The following is a 21,195-nucleotide window of genomic DNA, read 5'->3' on the forward strand; positions in this document are numbered from 1 at the left end:
GTCAGTAAATCAAATATTAAGCAGAGTACAACAAAACATAGCAAACCTGAAACCAATACAAACTAATATTGAAAGTAAACAGTAGTTGAATTTTTTTAAATTAAAAGTGATTTTGAAAAAAGCATACCTATATGGTCATTTCTACCTAACTAGTTTTTTTTAAAATTTCTTTATTGATTAAGGTATTACATATGTGTCCTCATCCCCTCATTACCCCCCAACCCCTCCACTCATGCCCTCACCCCCCTGTTATCTGTGTCCATTGGTTAGGCTTATATGCTTGCATACAAGTCCTTTGGTTGATGTCTCCTCCTTACCCCCACCCTTCCCTACCTTCCCTCTGAGGTTTGACAGTCTGATTGATGTTTCTCTGTCTCTGGATCTGTTTTTGTTCATCAGTTTATGTTGTTCATTATATTCCATAAATGAGTGAGATCATGTGATATTTATCTTTTCCTGACTGGCTTATTTCACTTAGCATAATGCTCTCCAGTTCCACCCATGCTGTTGCAAATGGTAAAAATTCCTTCTTTTTTACTGCAGCATAGTATTCTATTGTGTAAATGTACCACAGTTTTTTTAATCCACTCATCTGCTGATGGGTACTTAGGCTGTTTCCAAATCTTAGCTATGGTGAATTGTGCTGCTATGAACATAGGGATGCATATATCCTTTCTGATTGGTGTTTCTAGCTTCTTGGGATATATTCCTAGAAGTGGGATCACTGGGTCAAATGGGAGTTCCATTTTTAAGTTTTTGAGGAAACTTCATACTGTTCTCCACAGTGGCTGCACCAGTTTGCATTCCCACCAGCAGTGCATGAGTGTTCCTTTTTCTCCGTATCCTTGCCAACACCTGTCATTTGTTCATTTGTTGATGATAGCTATTCTGACAGGAGTGATATGGTACCTCATTGTCGTTTTGATTTGCTTCTCTCAGATAATTAGTGACTTTGAGCATGTTTTCTTTTTTTTTATATTTTTTTATTGATTTTTTACAGAGAGGAAGGGAGAGAGATAGAAACATCGATGAGAGAGAAACATCGATCAGCTGCCTCCTGCACATCCCCCACCGGGGATGTGACTGCAACCCAGGTACATGCCCCTGACCGGAATCGAACCTGGGACCCTTTAGTCCGCAGGCCGATGCTCTATCCACTGAGCCAAACCGGTTTCGGCGAGCATGTTTTCATATGTCTCTTGGCCTTCCTTCTGTCTTCTTTCAAAAAGTATCTATTTAGGTCCGTTGCCCATTTTTTGATCGGGTTTTCTATCTTCCTTTTGTTAAGTTGTATGAGTTCCCTGTAAATGTTGGAGATTAAACCCTTATCGGTGATAACATTTGCAAATATGTTCTCCCATGCAGTGGGCTTTCTTGTTGTTTTGTAGATGGTTTCCTTTGCTATGCAAAAGCTTTTATTTTGATGTAGTTCCATTTGTTTATTTTCTCTTTAGTTTCCATTGCCCTAGGAGCAGTATCAGTGAAAAAATTCCTTCGGCATATGTCTGAGATTTTGCTGCCTGTGGATTCCTCTAGTATTTTTATGGTTTCCCATCTTATGTTTAAGTCCTTTATCCATTTTGAGTTTATTTTTGTGTATGGTGTAAGTTGGTGGTCTAGTTTCATTTTTTTTTGCATGTATCTGTCCAATTTTCCCAACACCATTTATTGAAGAAGCTGTCTTAACTTCATTGTATGTTCATGCCTCCTTTGTCGAATATTAATTGGGCATAGTGGTTTGGGTCGATTTCTGGGTTCTCTATTCTATTCCATTGGTCTATATGTCTGTTCTTCCGCCAGTAAAAGTCTGTTTTGAGAACAGTGGCTTTGTAATACAGCTTGATATCTGGTATTGAGATCCCACCTACTTTGTTCTTCTTTCCTAACTAGTTTTTTAATTTATGTTTTATTGAGGTAACATTGCTAAATAGCATTGTATAAATTTCAGTTGTACATTATAATTTGATACTTGTATGTATTATAACATGCTCACCACTAAAAGCCTAGTTTCCATCCATTACCATATATTTGACCCCATTTCACCTCCCCCCACTCCCCTTCCCCTATAGTAACCACCATTCTGTTGTCTGTATGACTTTGTTTTTCTTTTGTTTTGTTTTTTTTGTTACTATTTTGTTTTATATTCCACATATAAATGAAATCATTTGGTTTTTGTCCATTTTGGCCTGCTCTTTCAAGCAGTCTACTCATAGTTGGTTTTCAAGATGTTTCAATTTCGCCCTAACCGGTTTGGCTCAGTGGATAGAGCGTTGGCCTGCGGACTGAAGGGTCCCAGGTTTGATTCCAGTCAAGGGCATGTACCTGGGTTGCGGGCACATCCCCAGTAGGAGATGTGCAGGAGGCAGCTGGTCGATGTTTCTCTCTCATCGATGTTTCTAACTCTCTATCTCTCTTCCTTCCTCTCTGTAAAAAATCAATAAAATATATTTAAAAAAAATAAAAAAGATGTTTCAATTTCACTTACACGCCAAGGCATTAATACTTTTTTCTTCCTTGCTATAAGTTACAAGATTAGGGCAACAACTCTAAAAGAGCCATTACCCTTAAATCAAATTCACACATCACCCCCACTCCCAGACTAAAACAAAAGATCTTTTATGTCAGTGATTCTCAAACATGGCTTCAAATTAGTGTCCAAGGGGTTGAGAGTTATATAAAAATCCTGATGCCTAGGTCTTACCCCCAGACCAATTCCATGGACTCCCTGAGGTGGGACTCAGGCATCAGTTATTTTACAGCTCCCCAGGTGATTCTGTTTGCAGCCGAAGTGGAAACCAGTGGTATATGTAGTTGTGAACATTTCTATATTGGAAAGAACTTTTCTTCAGACCAGTTTTTATAAAAATATTTGTGGAACACTGAGCTTGACCAGACATTATCTCTCCCACCTTCTATTCCTCTTCTTCCTCTTCCTCCTCCTGTACTTCTTCCTTTCTCCTTCCCCTCACTCTCACTCACTCCCACTCTCCCGCCAGCTATACTAGTAAAACCTCAACCTTCATTATCACCTTGAATAAAATCCCTCTACTCCCTGGCCTCAGTTTCTCTGTCTGTAAAACACAAGACTTACATAAGATGAGGTGGTTGGGGCAGGGGGGTTGACTGGTTTCTGAACTTTTGTTTTGTCTTGAATCATTTTCCTTCCCTTATCATATGTCTAGGGTCTAAGTCCCTGGTACTAAAGAACAGCTTTTCATTTTGTGCTCACCCCCATGAATCAGAGAACTTCTTGTGCTTACAGCTTATCCTGGGTCAGCGACCTTCCCTCTCAAATTCTGGTCCTGTCAACCTCCCTCCTTTTAGCATCAGTAGGACACCCAGAATCAAGTCCTCTCTGTGTTCCTTTGGCAAAACATTGCCAAACTCCAAAAAGGACAGAACAATCTGTAATGGCCTTTCTGAAATGTGATTATGGTAGAAAAAGACGTATGAGCCATTGTGGAGATGAAAAATATTTACACTGAGTATCCTATCTGTGTGAATGATAATAAATGGATACACATTCGTATTTGTGTGCATTTTTACAGCAATGCACCAGGTTGGGCTCTTCTTAGAGGGAATAATGTTCTCTTTCTCTAGCTCCAGCCCCTGTTCACTCGCCCCTTCTCCCACTAAAGCCCCCTCTCCAAAAGAGTGATAATAATTCCCAAAGCTAAATTTGCAACATGTGTGCTTATGGAACATAACTGTATTAAATGTTTTATGGGATGACAGGATCACAGGACCCGTAACTATCTTCTCAAAGTTCCCTGCTATCTTTATCACTGCATATAAGGATCTTCCTTTTCAATTGCCTGCAAAAATTTTTAATGGGTCTCTCCTCCTTTATCCCTAATAATTATCTTTAAAACACTGTTATTTGGCTTTAAGCCTTAGGTTCTATTCTTCATTCATGTCATCCTCTTCCGTCCTCTACCTCAGCTTCTTGGACAGAGGTGGGTAGCAGGATAGTGGGCTCATCATGTGTCTTCACCCCTTGCTGAAAGAGCAATGGTTGCATTATTTGTGCTACAAGACTCTAAGCTTTCATTCATTCATTCAAGTTTTTTTATGAGCACCTTCTAGATGCTAGACACTATTTTAGGTATGGAAATTATAGCAGTTAACTAAACAAAGTCATTGCCTCTGCAAAGCTGAATCCTATTACTGGCATGCATTGTTAATTCGTTATCAATAAAATATATACACTATCTGTGCACTGATCGATGATCTCATGCCATTACCTATGTTTAGTCTCTATACATTTATCTGGACTGTACTTGACTCCCATCTCTTCCTTGTATCCAGTTCACCTTATGCATTTTCAGGATTCAATGCTTGGAAACACAGTTTTAATTATTAGTCTGCTTTTAAAAACACCCCTTAAAGGCTCCGATACCATCACCTCTGTTGCCTACCAAATAGAGCCCTCACTCCTTAGCCTGTCATTTAAAGTTCTCCATGATCTAGTGCAGGGGTCCTCAAACTATGTCCCGCGGGCCGCATGCAAATACAAATATTGTATTTGTTCCCGTTTTGTTTTTTTATTTCAAAATAAGATATGTGCAGTGTGCATAGGAATTTGTCCATAGTTTTTTTTTATAACTATAGTCCGGCCCTCCAAAGGTCTGAGGGACAGTGAACTGGCCCCCTGTTTAAAAAGTTGAGGACCCCTGATGCCAAAACCGGTTTGGCTCAGTGGATAGAGCGTCGGCCTGTGGACTGAAAGGTCCCGGGTTCGATTCCAGTCAAGGGCATGTACCTGGGTTGCGGGCACATCCCCCGTGGGAGATGTGCAGGAGGCAGCTGGTCGATGTTTCTCTCCCATCAATGTTTCTAACTATCTATCTCTCTCCCTTCCTCTCTGTAAAAAATCAATAAAATATATTTAAAAAAATTTAAAAAAAATAAAAAAATAAAAAGTTTGAGGACCCCTGAGCTAGTGCCAACCTGCTTTTGGGATGTTATCTTTCAACTGTTCCCTTTTATGGACTCTGTGTTCTGTGCTGCACCTTGTCAACTTGGAAACCTCTGCCTGCAATACTCCTCACCAACTCTGCCCAAAAGAAGTATATCCACTCTGCATGACCCAGATCACAAAGCCTCCCCAAAGAAAAGCTCTCTCTCTTATCATAATCTGCACGGTATTTTATACTTGTCCTGTGGCCTCTGCCACATCCTGCCTTGTGTTGCAGGCTTAACTCTTAACCCCAAATGTGAAAGTTTTATGAGCAGGAAGAATACTTTACCATTTTGGGCTGTTTGCTCCCTCAGGAGTTTGTAGGTGAATCTAGTCCAATCTTCCATAAGAAGAGAGAAAAGCCCTGGCTGGTGTGGCTCAGTTGGTTGAAGCATTGTCTCGTACACCAAAAGGTTGTGGGTTCAATTCCTGGTCAAGGCACATACCAAAGTTGCATGTATGGGAGGCAACAGATCAATGTTTCCTTCTGTCTCTCTATCTGTCCCTCTCTCTCTCCTTTTCTCTAATATCAATAAGCATGTCTTTGGGTGAGGATGAGAGAAAGAGAGAGAGAGAGAGAGACAGAGACAGAGAGAGAGAGAGATCTCAGCATGCTGCCAGTGCTGATTTACTTTATGTCCTTATTTTTTTCTTGGTGTGGGTAGATGTGCAGTTTATTTTTATTATTAAAAGTTATTTAACTTAAAAAAATATATCTATATATATAAAAGCCTAATATGCTAAGTGTCCTACCATTTGACCTTTTGACCAGTCGCTATGATGCACACTGACCACCAGGGGGCAGATGCCCCAACTGGTTTGGATAGCTTGGGTCCAGCCAATCAGGTCTGGGCAAGATGAGCCAGACATGCCCTAGAGCCCTCCTGCAGTCCCTCCCTGGCCCTGATAGTGCACCGGTGGAGTCCCTTGGGCTGGCCTGTGCCCTCTCGCAATCCAAGACTCCTTGGGGGATGTTGGAGAGCTGGTTTCAGCTCAGTACCTGCAGGCCACGCTGAGGGACTCCACTGGTACACGAATCTGTGCACCGGGCCTCTATATTTTTATTGATTTCAGAGAGGATGGGAGAGGGAGTGAGAGATAGAAACATCAAGGATGAGAGAGAATCATTCATCAGCTGCCTCCTGCACACCCCCAGACCCCCACTGGGGATCAAGTCCACAACCTGTGTGACCTGCTGGTTCATAGGTCAACACTCAACTTCTGAGCCACACTGGCCAGGCCGATGTGCAGTTTAGATCAGAGCTCATCACTACAAAATGATTAAATTCCCTCTAATGTATGTAAGGCTATTTCTGCCTTTTCATTGGTGGATTTGAGGAACTGAATTTGTCCTTGTCATTTTACAGAGACATTCTTACCACCGCTCTCACTATGACCCTCCACCAAGCCGACAGGCTGGAGGTCTACCCCGTTTTACTGGGGCCAGAAGTCACCGGGGAGCTCTTATGGATTCCCAGCAAGCCTCTGGTACCATTGTGCAGATTGTCATCAATAACAAGCACAAGCATGGACAAGGTAAGGGGCATGTTTGTTTTGTACTACCTCCACATTAGGGCTTCAGCAGCCCTGGTCTTTGGAGGGCTCAAGCTGGGAAAGGGCCTTTGCTCCCATGCATATCATATATTTACATGTGGATCATTCACTATCAAGTCTACAAATTGAGTATGGACAAGTAACTCCAGAGGACACAAGATTTCCCTAAATATAGCCCTAAGAGTATAGCTAATATTTTAGATGTATCTGTCATTATTTAGAACAAAAAGCGAGAAAGCAATGAACCTAATGCAGCCTACAGCATTTCTCAGTTGCCCCTAAGGGTTGAATTACATTTGGGAAAGTTCATTGGATCTTTAGCAGAATGAAAGTCTGTTCATTTTCTAGTAGGAGACCCACTATTCAAAGGTAGTAAGTGCCAAATGCTTTTGAAGATCTTCTCCATACCTTAGAAATAGCAAATCTCTCACCTCAATGCACCCAAGTCTCCTGAGGCTCTTGTGAAAGATACATTTCCCAGGACCCATGCTCAGAAATTCTACCTTATATGAAGAGATTGTCCTTAAAAATGAGTAATCCAGTGAGAAAAATCCAAAAACTTCCTGGCTTAGGACCAGGAGGACTGATCAGATTCACACCGACATGCAGCCCACTCAGCCAGCCAGCCAGCTGGCTACAGCAGGCACCCATACACATCCAAGGCCCATTCCTTCCTGCACAGAGTTCTCTGGCCTCCACACCCCCAGTAGCGGGGGTGGGGAGGGGAGAAATTCAAACAATTGACTGCTCCTTACTTTTTTAGGCATTGTGTCAACCAGCTCTTCTGAGCAAGAGCTCAGCTGGTTCCTTTTTATGAAACCATAAACATGTTTTGTTTCCTTTAAAGGAAAAAACAAATCAAAGGCAGTTCTCTGAATGGGTTAAAAGTAATAAATTATTAAAACAAATGATTGAATAGCATGGGTGAAAAACAATCTGTTACAAAGAACTCCTACTATAAATCTCAAAAAAGCTAGTCAAGCCAGGGCTAGTTGATCACATCTGTTACTAGTTAGATAAAAATTTCAGATTTCAGATAAAAAAATTAAATTGCTTTTGAAACTAAGAAGCTTAAAAGAAAAACCTGCAAAATAAAACTCTTAATTAAAAATGGTGATATATTAGAAGAATTGGAAATATTTATTATTGATCAGGGTTTGGTTTGAAATTTATTATTTTTAAACCCTAAGGAATTCTGATATGAATTTCTGAAATGAGGAGGAGTTAGGTAAAGATGCAGTTTGATTCTTAACACTGAATTGCCTCCAGTAGATTCCATTTGCTCTGAAAGTATTTCAAAACCTTAAAAAACGTGTGGGGAAATGGACTTTGAAAATCCCAAATCCCATAATTTCTATAGGCCTCTTCATTTTCAGGGCAGAGGCTCACCTCTTGATTTTCTCCATGTCCTACAAAAGCCCCAGCTGGTTCATATTTATTCATTCCCCCCTCCAATTGATTTGGTTGCAGCAGTTCTTTCCTGACCTTTCTATTATAGTTCACTGTAGAATCACTTGCCCCCCACCCCCAACTACCAAGGCCCCAGATGGATACATTCAAAATTATCTTGAGAATTTTTTGGCGAGGAGAAGGCTATGTTTCCCTCTAGAGAATTAACCCCACCCTATTTCACTTCAGAATATAGGCTCTCATCCAGTCTAGATTGCTTCCTTAGTCCAAAAGTTTAAGGCAGAGGGAACAACACTGGAAGTCCTGCCTGCACTTTTCTTAGCTCTCCTGCTAACTATGTGCTCCTCTGAGATACATATACTTGATCCCTTGGTAAAGTGAAAGAAAAGAAGTGACAGGAAGGACTCCACCATCTTGAACATGAGTCCATCCTAAATTTTCTTAAAGCAAACAATGTACCCACTTGATTGAATTGTCTAGAATGGAGTATCACTGTCTGGGGAGGAAAGAGAATAACACATCTTTCCTGTTTTGTCATGTGATTCTATCTACAGCCCAGAGCCTCAGGGTTCAGATATCAGGTCTCTATTTTATCTTACTGTAAGGTTGGGAATTTCTTTGATTTAGGTTCTTAGGTTCTTGGAAATATTTACATAGATTGCCCTGTTGGAGTGCCTAGTACTCTAACAGCTCTTGCAAAGGACAGGAAAAGATAACCAGCATCATCCATATTTCCTAATGTGACCCAGTGGACTTGATGAGAAAGAAATAGCCCAATGATTCATTCTTCTGAGGCCACTGTCTTGCAGCCAAATCAGTCAATTCCTAGAAACGCCCCAAATGGGGTTATTTCTCCCACCCTAGCCCTGCCTTAAGTGATACAACCCATCCTGTTGATTGGGATGCCGACAGGTCTCCCTGGGTATGATGAGGTGATGGTAAGAATGAGAAACACACCCAATCCCAGCCATGCCTTGAAATCTCCAAAATGTCTCAGTATTCTCAAAAAGGGAGACAACTCATTCTCAGACCTTTCTATTCACAGCCCTGTGCAGTCCTCATCCTGGATCCTAGCTCCATACCTCACATTAGGAGCTGGATAAGTTTTGGTTGTATTGCATTGAAGGATGTTCCTGTGACCCCTCCCCTGTATAGGCTCCCCAGCCTACAGCCCAGATGCTGGCTCTTGCAAGGCCCCTCAGAAAACATGGAGCCAGTGACTTCACTTCCCACTCAACAAATGTGAGACCACCAAGCATATATCTAGGGCAGGCAGTGATTCACTCCAGCCTAATCTCTACAACCACTATGAGGCAAGGGTCAGAGGACACTGCCTGAAGTTTACAGGCAAAAAAGGCTACCTTTCACCACTTACCTGGTTGGTGTGGGTCCTTTCCCTCCCAATGTTGTCTTAGCACCTTCCTTCCAAGGCCAGTACCATTAGGCTCCATAGACATTAGTGTTGGTGAATCGGACTCATAGCATTTGTTATTGTGAATGGATTTGCTTCAGGATTCGGGGGGGGGGGTGGCCCATTGGGAAGAGCAGTAGTTTTTGCATCTAGCTTCCCTGGGTGATAAATCTCTGTGGGAAATTTTCATGCCAAGAAGCACATGCACTTGGGCCATATTATCTATGAAACTGCAGCCATTAAAACTACATTCTACTAGGTTCCTTATTAGATACCCAGAACAGATAGAACTTTGCTTTCATTCATTCCCGCACTTTAAAAAACATTTACTTATTGACAGCCAGGCACTTGTGAGCATCCAAAGGCTACTGCTGAAGAACCTGAATAGTTGCTGATGGTAGAACAAGGCCCAAGCTGTGTTTATTTGGAAGAGGCTGACCTGTAAACGTATCTCCATGGCCATGTAAAGAACTAATGATGCTTGATGTCTTAAGGGGTTCAGGGCTTGGGTTCTGAGCACAGGGGTCCATTTTAACTCCCTAACCTTTAATTTCCAGTATTGTGTTCTCTTCCAGTGTGTGTTTCCAATGGAAAGACCTATTCTCATGGTGAATCCTGGCACCCTAACCTCCGGGCATTTGGCATTGTGGAGTGTGTATTGTGTACTTGTAATGTCACCAAACAAGAGTGTAAGAAAATTCACTGCCCCAACCGATACCCCTGCAAGTACCCTCAAAAAATAGATGGAAAGTGCTGCAAGGTGTGTCCAGGTAAAAAGGCAAAAGGTGCGTTGGTTGGAAGCCCTGCCTCATAGTCATTCTCAATGTTCTGTGAACATCAGAAACATAATCAACCTGTCATATCATTGTAATGATAACAGTTCTACTAATAATGAACTGCATTCTCTTCTCTCTTAAAGGGCTGGTAAGACTGTTGCTTGGAAGAAATGCACTACTAAGAATTAGACAATGGATGTGTTTGTGTCAACCATACCTTTGACTCCATGTAGCCCTAAGTGCCAAACTTTAGCCTTGGTTATATAAGTAGTAGAGAAATTAGCTTATGATGATAATTAGGAAGAACAATAGCAGCTTTAATTTTTATATTACTATTTAACTCATCAAAGCATGATCACATCCAATATCCTTTTGAGATAGGATAAGAGACAGGTGAGGTATAGTGGAGAGAGAGTGGGTTTTGGTTCTAATCTAAGTTGCTGTGCGACCTTGGAAATGTGCCCTGTCTGCTCTGGGCCTCATCAGCCTCGTCTGTATAATGAAAAGCTTAAAACAGTTGAACTACAAGCCCCGCTCCAAGACTAAAATCCTATCATGATGTTATTATTTCTTTGTTAATGATAAGAAAACTGAGGTGTATAATTAGTGACTTGTCCAGAGCCACACAAATAGATAATAAAACCAAGGCCTGGAAGCCATGTCACTTATAGCCCATTGTCTTTTCCAGGCCAGTAGAAAATGTAAACTGATTTAAAAATGCCAGATTAATTATTTAAATAGTGCTTTTAACGCATGAGCTAGATAAAAATATAGTTTGTAGTATTGGGTTTCACAGAGTATGGGATTGGTAAGCAAGTATTCTAGCCCTGGCTCTGCCACTGGTTTACTGTGTGTCCTAGAACAAGTCACTTCACCTCTCTGAGCTTCAGTTTTCTTCTCTGCAAAATGAAGGGTTGGAATAGATTATTTCTTAGGGTCCTTCTAGCTTCAACATTCTAAGAGTGAATTAATTAATTACTTTCAAGGACATGAATTTATCATTTCTTATGCCTACATGCAAAGCATTTTTGTAAACACAGTTGAAAAAAACAAACATTTTTAAATGTAGGCAGAGAGCTAAATTATTTCTTCAATTTAGGCGATTTCTCATGAGTAGCAGGTGACCATGATTTTGTTCAATGTATATTTTTTGAGCACCATCATGTAGGTCAATGGTTCCCAAGTTTGTCTACACATTGGAATCCCCCAGAGAGCTTCTAAAAATACCTGTGTCCCATCCTTAGAGATCATGATTTAATTGCTATGAGGTATGGCCTGCACTTTGGATTTTTAAAGATCCCCAGATGATATTAATTTGCAGACAATTTTGGGAACCCTGGATGTAGGCCCAGGATGGTTTATGGTCTTGCTACTCAAAGTGTGTTTTGTGGACCAGAAATACCTGAAAGCTATTTAGAAATGCAGGTTTTCCCCAGGCCAACTGCATCAGAATCTGCATTTCAACAAGACTCATGTGTTGATTCCAATGCACATTAAAGTTTGAAAAGCTCTTATTAATGGCACAAACAAAATCTTTCTTAATGTAACAACCCTCATCTTCCAAAGTAAACAGGGGCAGGGTGTGAAAAAAAAAGACCGGAGCTATCTGATCTGGAGTAGATAATTGGGCCATTGAAATTGGTGAGGAAATCCACTCACTAGGGGTAGGGAGAGAGCACATTCTGATGTTGAAATGGACAGGGGGGCCACCCAGCCATGATGGCCTATTATGACTTACAAGTATGTGATCTCACTGGATCCTCAAACATTTTAGTGTCACTTAAGGGTAATTCTGCCAATACAATTTTCTCTTTGGTCAAGGGTCTATCACCTATAGTCATATAAGTAATACAACATGATAATTTCAGATTAAATTAATAGCCACCTAAAATACCCCAGGTAAGATAAATCCTCCTACTGTGTAATATTACAATTTGAATCTCAGGCCTTTCAAAATAGAAGTTGAATAAAAATGTGTTGAGAACAGGACACAGAACAGGCATAACCTTAAAGTAATTGGCCTCTCAGAATGGTAATATTTATTTAAAAAGATTACTTTCCATACTCTTTGGCAAAGCCATTTCACTCCTAGAAATCCTCTGTATGTTGTAAGATACATACACATATATACAACAAGGATTTTTACTGCAGTGCTGTTAACAATAGTGAAAAACTATAAACAATTTGAAAGTCTACCAATATGGGGATAGTTAAATTATGGTACATCTATACTATGGCATAGCACATAGCCATTAACAAAATAAACTGACAAACAAAATAGAACCTGAAACATGAATACATGGAACAGACTGACAGAGGGGAGGAGGGACGGAGGGACTGGGTAAAAGAAAGTGAAGGTACTAGCCAAAGAACATATATGCATAGCCTATGAACACAGACAATAGTGTGGTGAAGGCCAGATGAGGGCAGGGATGGAAATGGAGGGCACTTATAACAGTGTCAACAATAAAAAAAGAAGTGGCCCACAGCAAAATAATAACCCCCCTTCCCCCAAAAAAATCATTGTAGACCAAGATTTAATGGCACAGAAAGATGTTTGCATTATATTTAAGCACAAAGAGAAAGCTACAAAACAATATGTATAATATGATCCCATTTATGTGTTAAAAAGAAAGTGTCTACAATAGACAAAAAGACTATAAGGGTATATATAGCAGAATGTTAACAGTGATTATCTTTAGGTGACTGAATTATAGGTAATTTTTATCTTCTTCTTTTTGTTTATCTCTATTTTTCAAAGTATATTATGTTTGTAATTATATATATATATATAATTTTTAAAACTGCCCTCCAAAATTCCAATTGGCAATATATTGAGAAGTCTAATTGACTCAACTTGTTTCTCTAAAAAAGCTGTTTCCCACTACACTGAGATGTGTGGAAATAGAGGACTTATTATTTTGTTTATTTGTTCACTTTATTTTATCTCTGTTTTTTAATGTTTTATTGAATTTATTGGGGTGACACTGGTTAACAAATTATACAGGTTCTAGGTGCATGATTCCACGAGAAATAGAAGACTTACTGAGCAACATGGAAGTGAGAGTGTCTGTATCTTCCTGTGTACCTGTTTCTCAGTGAGCCAGACAGTAGTGTGTGCATATTGAATGATTCCTGATAGTCATATTGCCCAACAACAGTACCTATCTAGAGGCCAGGGCACCAACTGAAGGTATTCAGCAACTTCAGAGCATCAAAGGGCATGCACTTGCTTATGCATTCAATCTTGAAATACATATTATGTGCCTACAGTTTGCAAGATACTGCTATAGGCACTGAAAATTGAGAGATGAATAAGAAAGACAAAGGCTACTTGCTGGCATGCTCCTTATATTCTAGTGGGAGAAAAAAAAGACAATGAACACAAACCAGTAAGGTAATTTTAGGTTGTGATGAGTACTGTGAAGAAAATATAAATAGAATCAGATGGGTGGTGGCACTTTCAAAAGAGTGGTCAGGGAAGGCTTCTCTGAAGAGATATTTGAGTAGAGTTCTGAATGATGTGAAGGAGTGAGTGAGAAATGGGAAGATCATGACATCACTGGCTTCTTAGAAAATAACATATGACAGAGGAAAAGGAACAAAGGATTGAGGAGGGAAAAGATTGATGGGAAAAAAGGAAGAGTACATTCAGTTATTCATGTTGAAAAGGGAAAAGAGACAAAATTTGCTGATGATCCAGCGAAAAGTTTTGTTATAACAAATTATTGCAGGCTACTTTACTAACAAATGAGGGCCAAAATAAAGGATGTGAGTTTTGCCTCTCTCTCTTGCTTGTTCTCTGGTAGGGGCTGCCTTGCCTGGCATATCAGGATTGTGTAGGACTTCCACTTTCTGAAGGTTCCCCAACTCCCCTCTGACCCCCCTATACCACCCTGATACCAGGAATTCCCATAATTACACTTTCTTTGGGATTACAACATAAAACGTTCCTATTAAGACTTAAAACTTTCCTGGGCTGGGCTAAAACATCTTCATCAGTCATCACCACTTCCGAAAGGAAATGGTTTCTTAATTTCTTAGTTCTGGAGGGCTCAGAGCAGGAGCATTCCCCTGAGAAGTGGGAGTGGCCAGAATGACTTCAAGCATGGCATTATTCCCTGGAAGGAAATGAAAGTAAGTGAGCATGAGTGATCAGAAAGCACCTTGAGGTGGAGGGTGTAGAATGAGGAGAATGTTCCTGAGTAAGTAGTTCGAAATACACACTTTGTTTTACACTTAACATTTTCAAGTGCCAATCAACAAATGGATTATGTTTCTTATAGATCCCTTCTGATGAGTGACGTAAGCTCTTGAAGGGGAAGGGGTGTTGGTGAAGGATGACTCTTCAGGACACTGGGAGAATATTTAGTATATTGTAGGTACTTTCAGTGTCATCATGGATTTAATATGGCAGTTATAACCATAGCCAGTATTAAGCTAGTGAGCAAATTTTAACAAATAAACTCAGCTCCCACATTAAAGGTGATAATTATGTACATAAGAGTTCCTGTACATTCAGTGATCTCCCCACCTTCACCCATTTGAAAAGTGCTAGCACACCCCTTAAATACCTAACATATCACCTTTTTTAGACTGGTCCACCTGGGAATTAAATAACTAAAAAGAAGGTCTAAAGAAGAAGGGAATTTTGATTTTAGGATAATCTAAAAATTGAGTAATCCAACCTGGAATCATCAAGAGAAGATTTGGTTTTGTCCTCACTGTGTCAATAAGATGGTGGGAGTGGGAAAGCTAATCAGGTCAGCAAGAGACATCAATAGCAATTTGATTACAACCTCTTGTCCAAATGTGTCTCATTGGTTAACAGTGATCTTCCTAATTAGAGTCACAAATCCAAAGCACTTAACATCATATATATATATATATATATATATATATATATATATATATATATATAACTTGATTTCAGGGAGGAAGGGAGAGGTAGAGGTAGAAACATCAACAATGAAGGAATCATTAATCGACTGCCTCCTGTGCGCCCCATACTGGGGTTGGAGCCTGCAACTTGGGCATGTGCCCTGACTGGAGCCACGCTGGCCATGCTATATATATATATATATATATATATATATAGAGAGAGAGAGAGAGAGAGAGAGAGAGAGAGACGAGAGAAGAGAGATAAATAGAGAGAGAAGGCGAAGGAAGAGGAGGAGGAGGAGGAGGAGGAGGAGGAGGAGAGAGAAGAGGATCGACTGCGCAATCTAGATATGTGCCCTGATCAGGAATCAAACCCATAACCCTTCAGTGTAAGGGACAATGCTCCAACCAACTGAGCCACACCAATGTTCAACGCTCTTATCAGATACTTTCATAGATGGTTTCTGCCCTTATTCAAAGTTTTCAGAGTGTCCGTGGCATGTCTTTGTTGTTCCTGACTTGAGTGTACACTTTAGTACACAGCTGAAGAGGGTGCCCAGAGGCCAGCAGAAAAAACTTAACTCACAGATAGTCAGCCAAGAGAAACCTTTCTTAATAGGGAACTGAGGAATGAGGAGGGTGGAGTGGAATGGGGAATATCAGGAGGTGGTACCTTTATTCCTGGAAGCTGAAATCCAAGTTTAGATTAAACTTTAAATGATCCATAGTTGAGGGAGTTGATCAGTTTCTTGTGTGTCTCCCAACCATTTGGCATACCACGCATATGACTAAGCTGACATCTAGCTTTTGGCACTGATGTTGATTTGGTATTATCATTCCCCTTAAAAACAAATCAAAGAGCATTCAGAAATGTCAAGCTAATTTGGATAGATCATTTGAGCAATATATGCACACAAAGGAGTATCATAGATGTTTTCTAAGTATAAGTGATGTCAGGGACGTTAACCAAGGCCCTCTTTCAGCCCATTCCCTAGGCCTCTGTTGGTAACACTGAGCTAGATAGACCATGATCCTGACCCAAAATGGAAAAATCTATGTTCCATTAATTGCCTAAGAGATTCATATCTGTCCAAGTTCTTCCTCCTCATGAAGGTCCACTTCTCATGTGGCACTTGATGGATCCAATTTAGTTGTGGGCCAGTGTTCTACAGAACTATGGATTCTGTCATCTTGTGGACTTAAATTAAAGGCCATGTGCTCCTTTGTGATTTGGTGGCTGTTATAGAAGCAGCCTAAACTGACACAGTGAAATATGGGTGTAACTTCTATCTCTATAACAATATTCTTGTTGATTTTCCAATTTTGATGAGTGTATGTGTTACAAACAGATAGCTAAATGCAAAAGTGCACTTCTATATATGCAAGCCAGTGACTGAGTTCTTCTTGCTTCCTGATTCTAGAAGAACTTCCAGGCCAAAGCTTTGATAGCAAAGGCTACTTTTGTGGAGAAGAAACAATGCCCGTGTATGAGTCTGTGTTCATGGAGGATGGGGAGACAACCAGAAAAATAGCATTGGAGACAGAGAGACCACCGCAGGTAGAGGTCCATGTTTGGACAATTCAAAAGGGTAAGCAAAACAACACTAATTTGTCTTTGGTGGTTTGCTTTTGTTTTTGTTTTGTTTTTTTTGTGTGTGTGTTTTATAAAGGGGCTACAGGGAAGGAGGGGAAGCCTCACCATAATTTTACTTCAACCTGTTTCTCCTTTTGGGACAGAAGAATTCCTTATTGCTTAGAAACTAACATATGACTAATACAGTTATTATGGCCTTTAACTTTAACGTTGGCCTGGGCTAAAAAATAAAAAGTAAGTATTTACCCTTGGGATTTGTTGTCTTTCTCATACAACAAGGCTAGAGGATTGTTTCTCAACCCTGGCTGCACATCAGAATAATCTGGGAGAAAAAATTTTAAAATACCAAATGCCTGGGCCTAACCGGAGAGATTCTGACTAAGTGGTTTGAAGTGGGGCCTGAGCTTAAGTGTTTTATAAAGCTCCACAGGTGATTCTAGTATATAGTTAAGGTTACAAACTATCAAACTATAGTCTATGGTTCTTTCCAACATGAAACTCCACAAACATGAAAATTTATTCATTTGGTAAGAAGCAAAGTCTCTTGAATCATGCTTCGTACTCTGGAGTAAGACAAATTGAAAACATGATCCCTGCCCTCAAGTTTATAGTTTCACTGGAGGAACAATCCCAGTCATGATGTCCAATTTCTTTTTTGATTATTCACATTACCATAGCAAGCCACATTGTGCTCACTGTAATTCAGATTATCTCATAGATAAAAGATAAGTGCTGATCTAGTCTGGTCAAGTTTTCTAGGAATCCAAAAGTAGAGGTGAGATTAAAATTGAAAAATTATAAACATCTTTTTTCTACTGGCACCTGCATAAGTCTCAAGAGTACTCAAACTTTAGTATGTTTCAGTGTCATGCAAGAAGGTGGTTTATAATGCAGCTGCTTGGCCCCATCCATGAAATGCTACTTCAGTAGTCTTGGGTAGCTTCTAAAGTTTTGAATTTTTAAACAATAGGCAGGTGATTCTAATGCAGATGGCACTTGGACCATACTTGGAGAAATAACTGCTCTAGTATTTGTGGGGCTTTTTTTCTCTTTTTTCACAACCACCTTTCTTTCTTGAAAGAAAGAGTTCCTCCCTACCCCTTAAATATATTCTAGAACACACATATGTTTCTTGTCCATGTTTATTTTTGCTCTATACCTAGAAATGTTGATTTTCAGTCTCTAACTCCATAGGTTTTCTATAGCTGGCCACCTAGGACTACGCACTGTTCTGTTGGCTTCCCTAGCAGTGGGCTCACTATTCATCATATAAAATCTCACACCCCACAGAGCTGTATGGATGTTTTTCAACTTGCTAGTGTAGCATCTAAATAACCTTGTTCATAGTACAGGTGATCACGGTGTGTGCATGATGGGCAGAGAAATACCCAGGCTTCATTTCCATTGCTCCCTGTAGACCTCTTGGGGATTAGTCAAGTGAGCTGATAACATGTTGCTCCTTAACTGCACGGTAATTTCAGTAGTGTACATGTTATTTTGATAAAAGCAATTCAGTCAGTGTTGAGACAATGGAACCCCTTATTTTAACTCTCCACTTTTATAAGAGAAAGCTAAAGGAGCTGTGAATATTCCCCAAAGGAAAACACACTTTTTGGTATGTTGAAGATCAGGAATGGCTTCTCCATTTACACAAACAACATGTTTGCAGTCCCACTGCTGGTTGTCACTGCTTAGCCAAGAGGGCAGCCCAGTGGTTTTAGCAGGGACATTATCTACCCAGACTTGGGGCAAGGACAGAATTTCTAATACTGCCCATGTCTGATTCCATGTGGCTTTCCCTAGGATGGTGTCCCATGATCAGCAGCACCATTTCCCTTATCTCCATCCTCTAGAGAACCAGGAGGAAGCCAGTGAAACAAGGAAACAAATGGAGTTAATTATAACCCTAGAGCCATCCAAGTTCTGGTTAAGTACATTACACAGCCGAGCTCAATACTCCTAAGCCTCAGTAATGAGATGATATGCTTAGCCCAAGCAGAAAAAGGGGCTGGTGGTTCCAGATAGAGAGAGCCTGATCACCTGCCCAACATTTTTGCTTGGCTCCAGGCATCCTCCAGCATTTCCATATTGAGAAAATCTCCAAGAGGATGTTTGAGGAGCTCCATCACTTCAAGCTTGTGACCAGGACAACCCTGAGTAAGTGGTACCTCTCTTTCTTTACTCCTCCCTGGAAAACACATCCAGTTTTCAATGGAGCACAGCTCCAAATAAAGTCTTTCTGCGTTCTTAATGAGCATTAGTTATGCTCAATATCAACATCAGATGATGTTTTATCTCTCCTCTGGGTAACTTATCAGGGAAAGGGGTGTCTGGATGTGAGTGAACTGAAGATCTTGGACCTTGTGCATACAAATCCAGATGTATTAAACATAAGCTACCTCAGATCAAGGTTTCCTGAACAACTTTAATGAAACTGATAAACCCAGAGTTTCAAGATGGTTAGAGAACTCTCACAGGATTCCAGATCTGATGTATTTGTGGAGACTTCACATCTGGAAGGGTATGTCCTCTAGTGTTGGGGATGAGAGACAGAGAAAATTATTCCTGTATTGTATCAAAGATGTGTTTGGCTCTTTGGAACTGCCCCTGGGTGTTAATGTTTCTTTAAAAGCATTCAGGCACTGAGGCATACTTGTAGCTCTCCCAGTTTCTACACTAGATGGAGCCTAGGGACAAGATACTGCTAGACACTGGGGGCGGAGGGAGGGGGTGGGAAGCACTTCTGAAGGAATAAAAGACAAAATTTATATCCACAGGGAATTCTAATGGGCGAGACAGAACATGAAAATGCTTTCACTATGAATTAGTATACTTCTGAGGAATTAAATACCTAAGTGCTCAGGGGAATCTGCAAGGAACAATGATATGAGAGCCAGGTGGGCTTATTTGAGGAAGGCTTCAGGAGGAGGTGTGCTTTGAAAGAGAAGGGTGTGGCTGGGCAACAGGTCAGGGAATCAGTCCAGGAATAGAGTGAAGCCGAAGAGAAGACTCAGACAGGAGCAAACAAGAAGTGTAGGTGTGGGTGGGTGGGTGTGGGTGAGGAACAATTACAAAGACCACATAGGGTGCACAGAAATATGAGAAGAGTTGGAGACAGGAAGTAGTTAGAGGACCTGAAGGAAACCAGTGAGAAGTTCAGATATAAGGCAAGTAGCATTGGTAGTTGCTCTATACCAGGGGTCCTCAAACTACGGCCCGCGGGCCACATGCAAATACAAATATTGTATTTGTTCCCGTTTTGTTTTTTTTACTTCAAAATAAGATATGTGCAGTGTGCATAGGAATTTGTTCATAGTTTTTTTAAAACTATAGTCTGGCCCTCCAACGGTCTGAGGGACAGTGAACTGGCCCCCTGTTTAAAAAGTTTGAGGACCCCTGCTCTATACTTACAAACAGTATAGTGATATCAAAATGGTGTTTTGGAAGGATATTTCTTAGCTTTCATATGGATTTATTAAGCACCTACTTTAATAAGGCCAGATTCTGTAGAGTCCAATATGCCATGCTAAGAAGTTGGACTTGATCTCCAGACCAGAGTACCCCAGTGATGGTTTTTAAGCAAGTAAAGGATATATTCAAATCTGTTTTATAGAGAGAAGCAGTTGTTGTGTGGAGTGAAAGTTGGACTGTTAGTGAAAGAGCTGGTGATAGTCTTAATTAGAAAGTGATTATACAGTATTAAGTATGTTAGACAGAGAGCAGAAGTCACTGTGAGAGACAGCTCTGAGATTAAATAATCAAGAACAGTATCAAAGAGAGAAATGAATGTGGAAAGACTCCAATATTAACAACTTTATAGACTGGGTGAATTAGTAATACCATTCACCAATGGGAACCTCTGACAATATGAGTTTGGTGGAAAGAAATGAGTTTCACTTAAAACATCTTTGCCTTAAGAGCCATCTGATTAGAGTTATTCAATAAGCCGCTGGAAATAGGGTTGATGAGATCAGTTGTTTGTTCTTCAGGAGACTGATAGACAATGAACTGGGCAGTAGGAGAATTAAAATGGAAGAGTTGGGATTTCTTACTTATGAGTAAGGAATAAAGGACCCATAGTCTAGGATCCTATGATCAGTTATGTGACTTTTGAAATTACCAATTAATTTAAAAGAACATGTTTCTGTTTATACTGTGAACAAGACACTGTGCTATGCACTGGAGGTCTTGAAAGGTTATTTAAACTTTCCACTAATAACAGTTAGGATTTGAGGTGTGTAATAGATGTGGACGGTGTGTGCTTCAGACTCTGTGCAGCTGAGGAAAGTGAGGAATGAGAGGATCCTGCAGAGTAATCTGGGGACAAAGAACAATCCTGACCCCTTTATAAAATGTGTCTCTCAGATCCTGGCACACAGTAAGGCTTTAGTTTATTAAAGCAGACCCGCCCACACTTTCTGGCGGGTCGCCTTCTACCTTGTCATTGAGTCAGATAGAAAAGGCAAACAATACCGGAGAAAATGGCTGTGCAAAGAAGGGGCTCTTTTTACTGAGGGTGTGAAGTGCATGTCTGCGTCAAAACCCAATACAAGTCCAACAGCTCCGGCGCCGTCCGCGCTAGCGTGCTCAGCTAGTTTCTGACTCCAAC

General features: G+C 40.4%; 1 protein-coding gene across 3 annotated transcripts in view; it reads left to right on the plus strand.

The window, feature by feature from the left end:
- Positions 1–21,195, plus strand: part of CHRDL1 (chordin like 1) — a 155,475-nt gene that overhangs the window by 132,504 nt on the left and 1,776 nt on the right. For all 3 annotated transcript variants that reach the window (XM_006082234.3, XM_014459367.2, XM_023758604.1), the window contains exons 8-11: positions 6,328–6,496; positions 9,911–10,120; positions 16,414–16,581; positions 18,654–18,743. In XM_006082234.3, the coding sequence (XP_006082296.3) occupies positions 6,328–6,496; positions 9,911–10,120; positions 16,414–16,581; positions 18,654–18,743 (637 nt within the window). The remainder of the gene's footprint in view (positions 1–6,327; positions 6,497–9,910; positions 10,121–16,413; positions 16,582–18,653; positions 18,744–21,195) is intronic.

This window comes from Myotis lucifugus, unplaced genomic scaffold, assembly GCF_000147115.1.
Source record: "Myotis lucifugus unplaced genomic scaffold, Myoluc2.0 scaffold_2, whole genome shotgun sequence".
NCBI classification, from domain to species: domain Eukaryota; kingdom Metazoa; phylum Chordata; class Mammalia; order Chiroptera; family Vespertilionidae; genus Myotis; species Myotis lucifugus.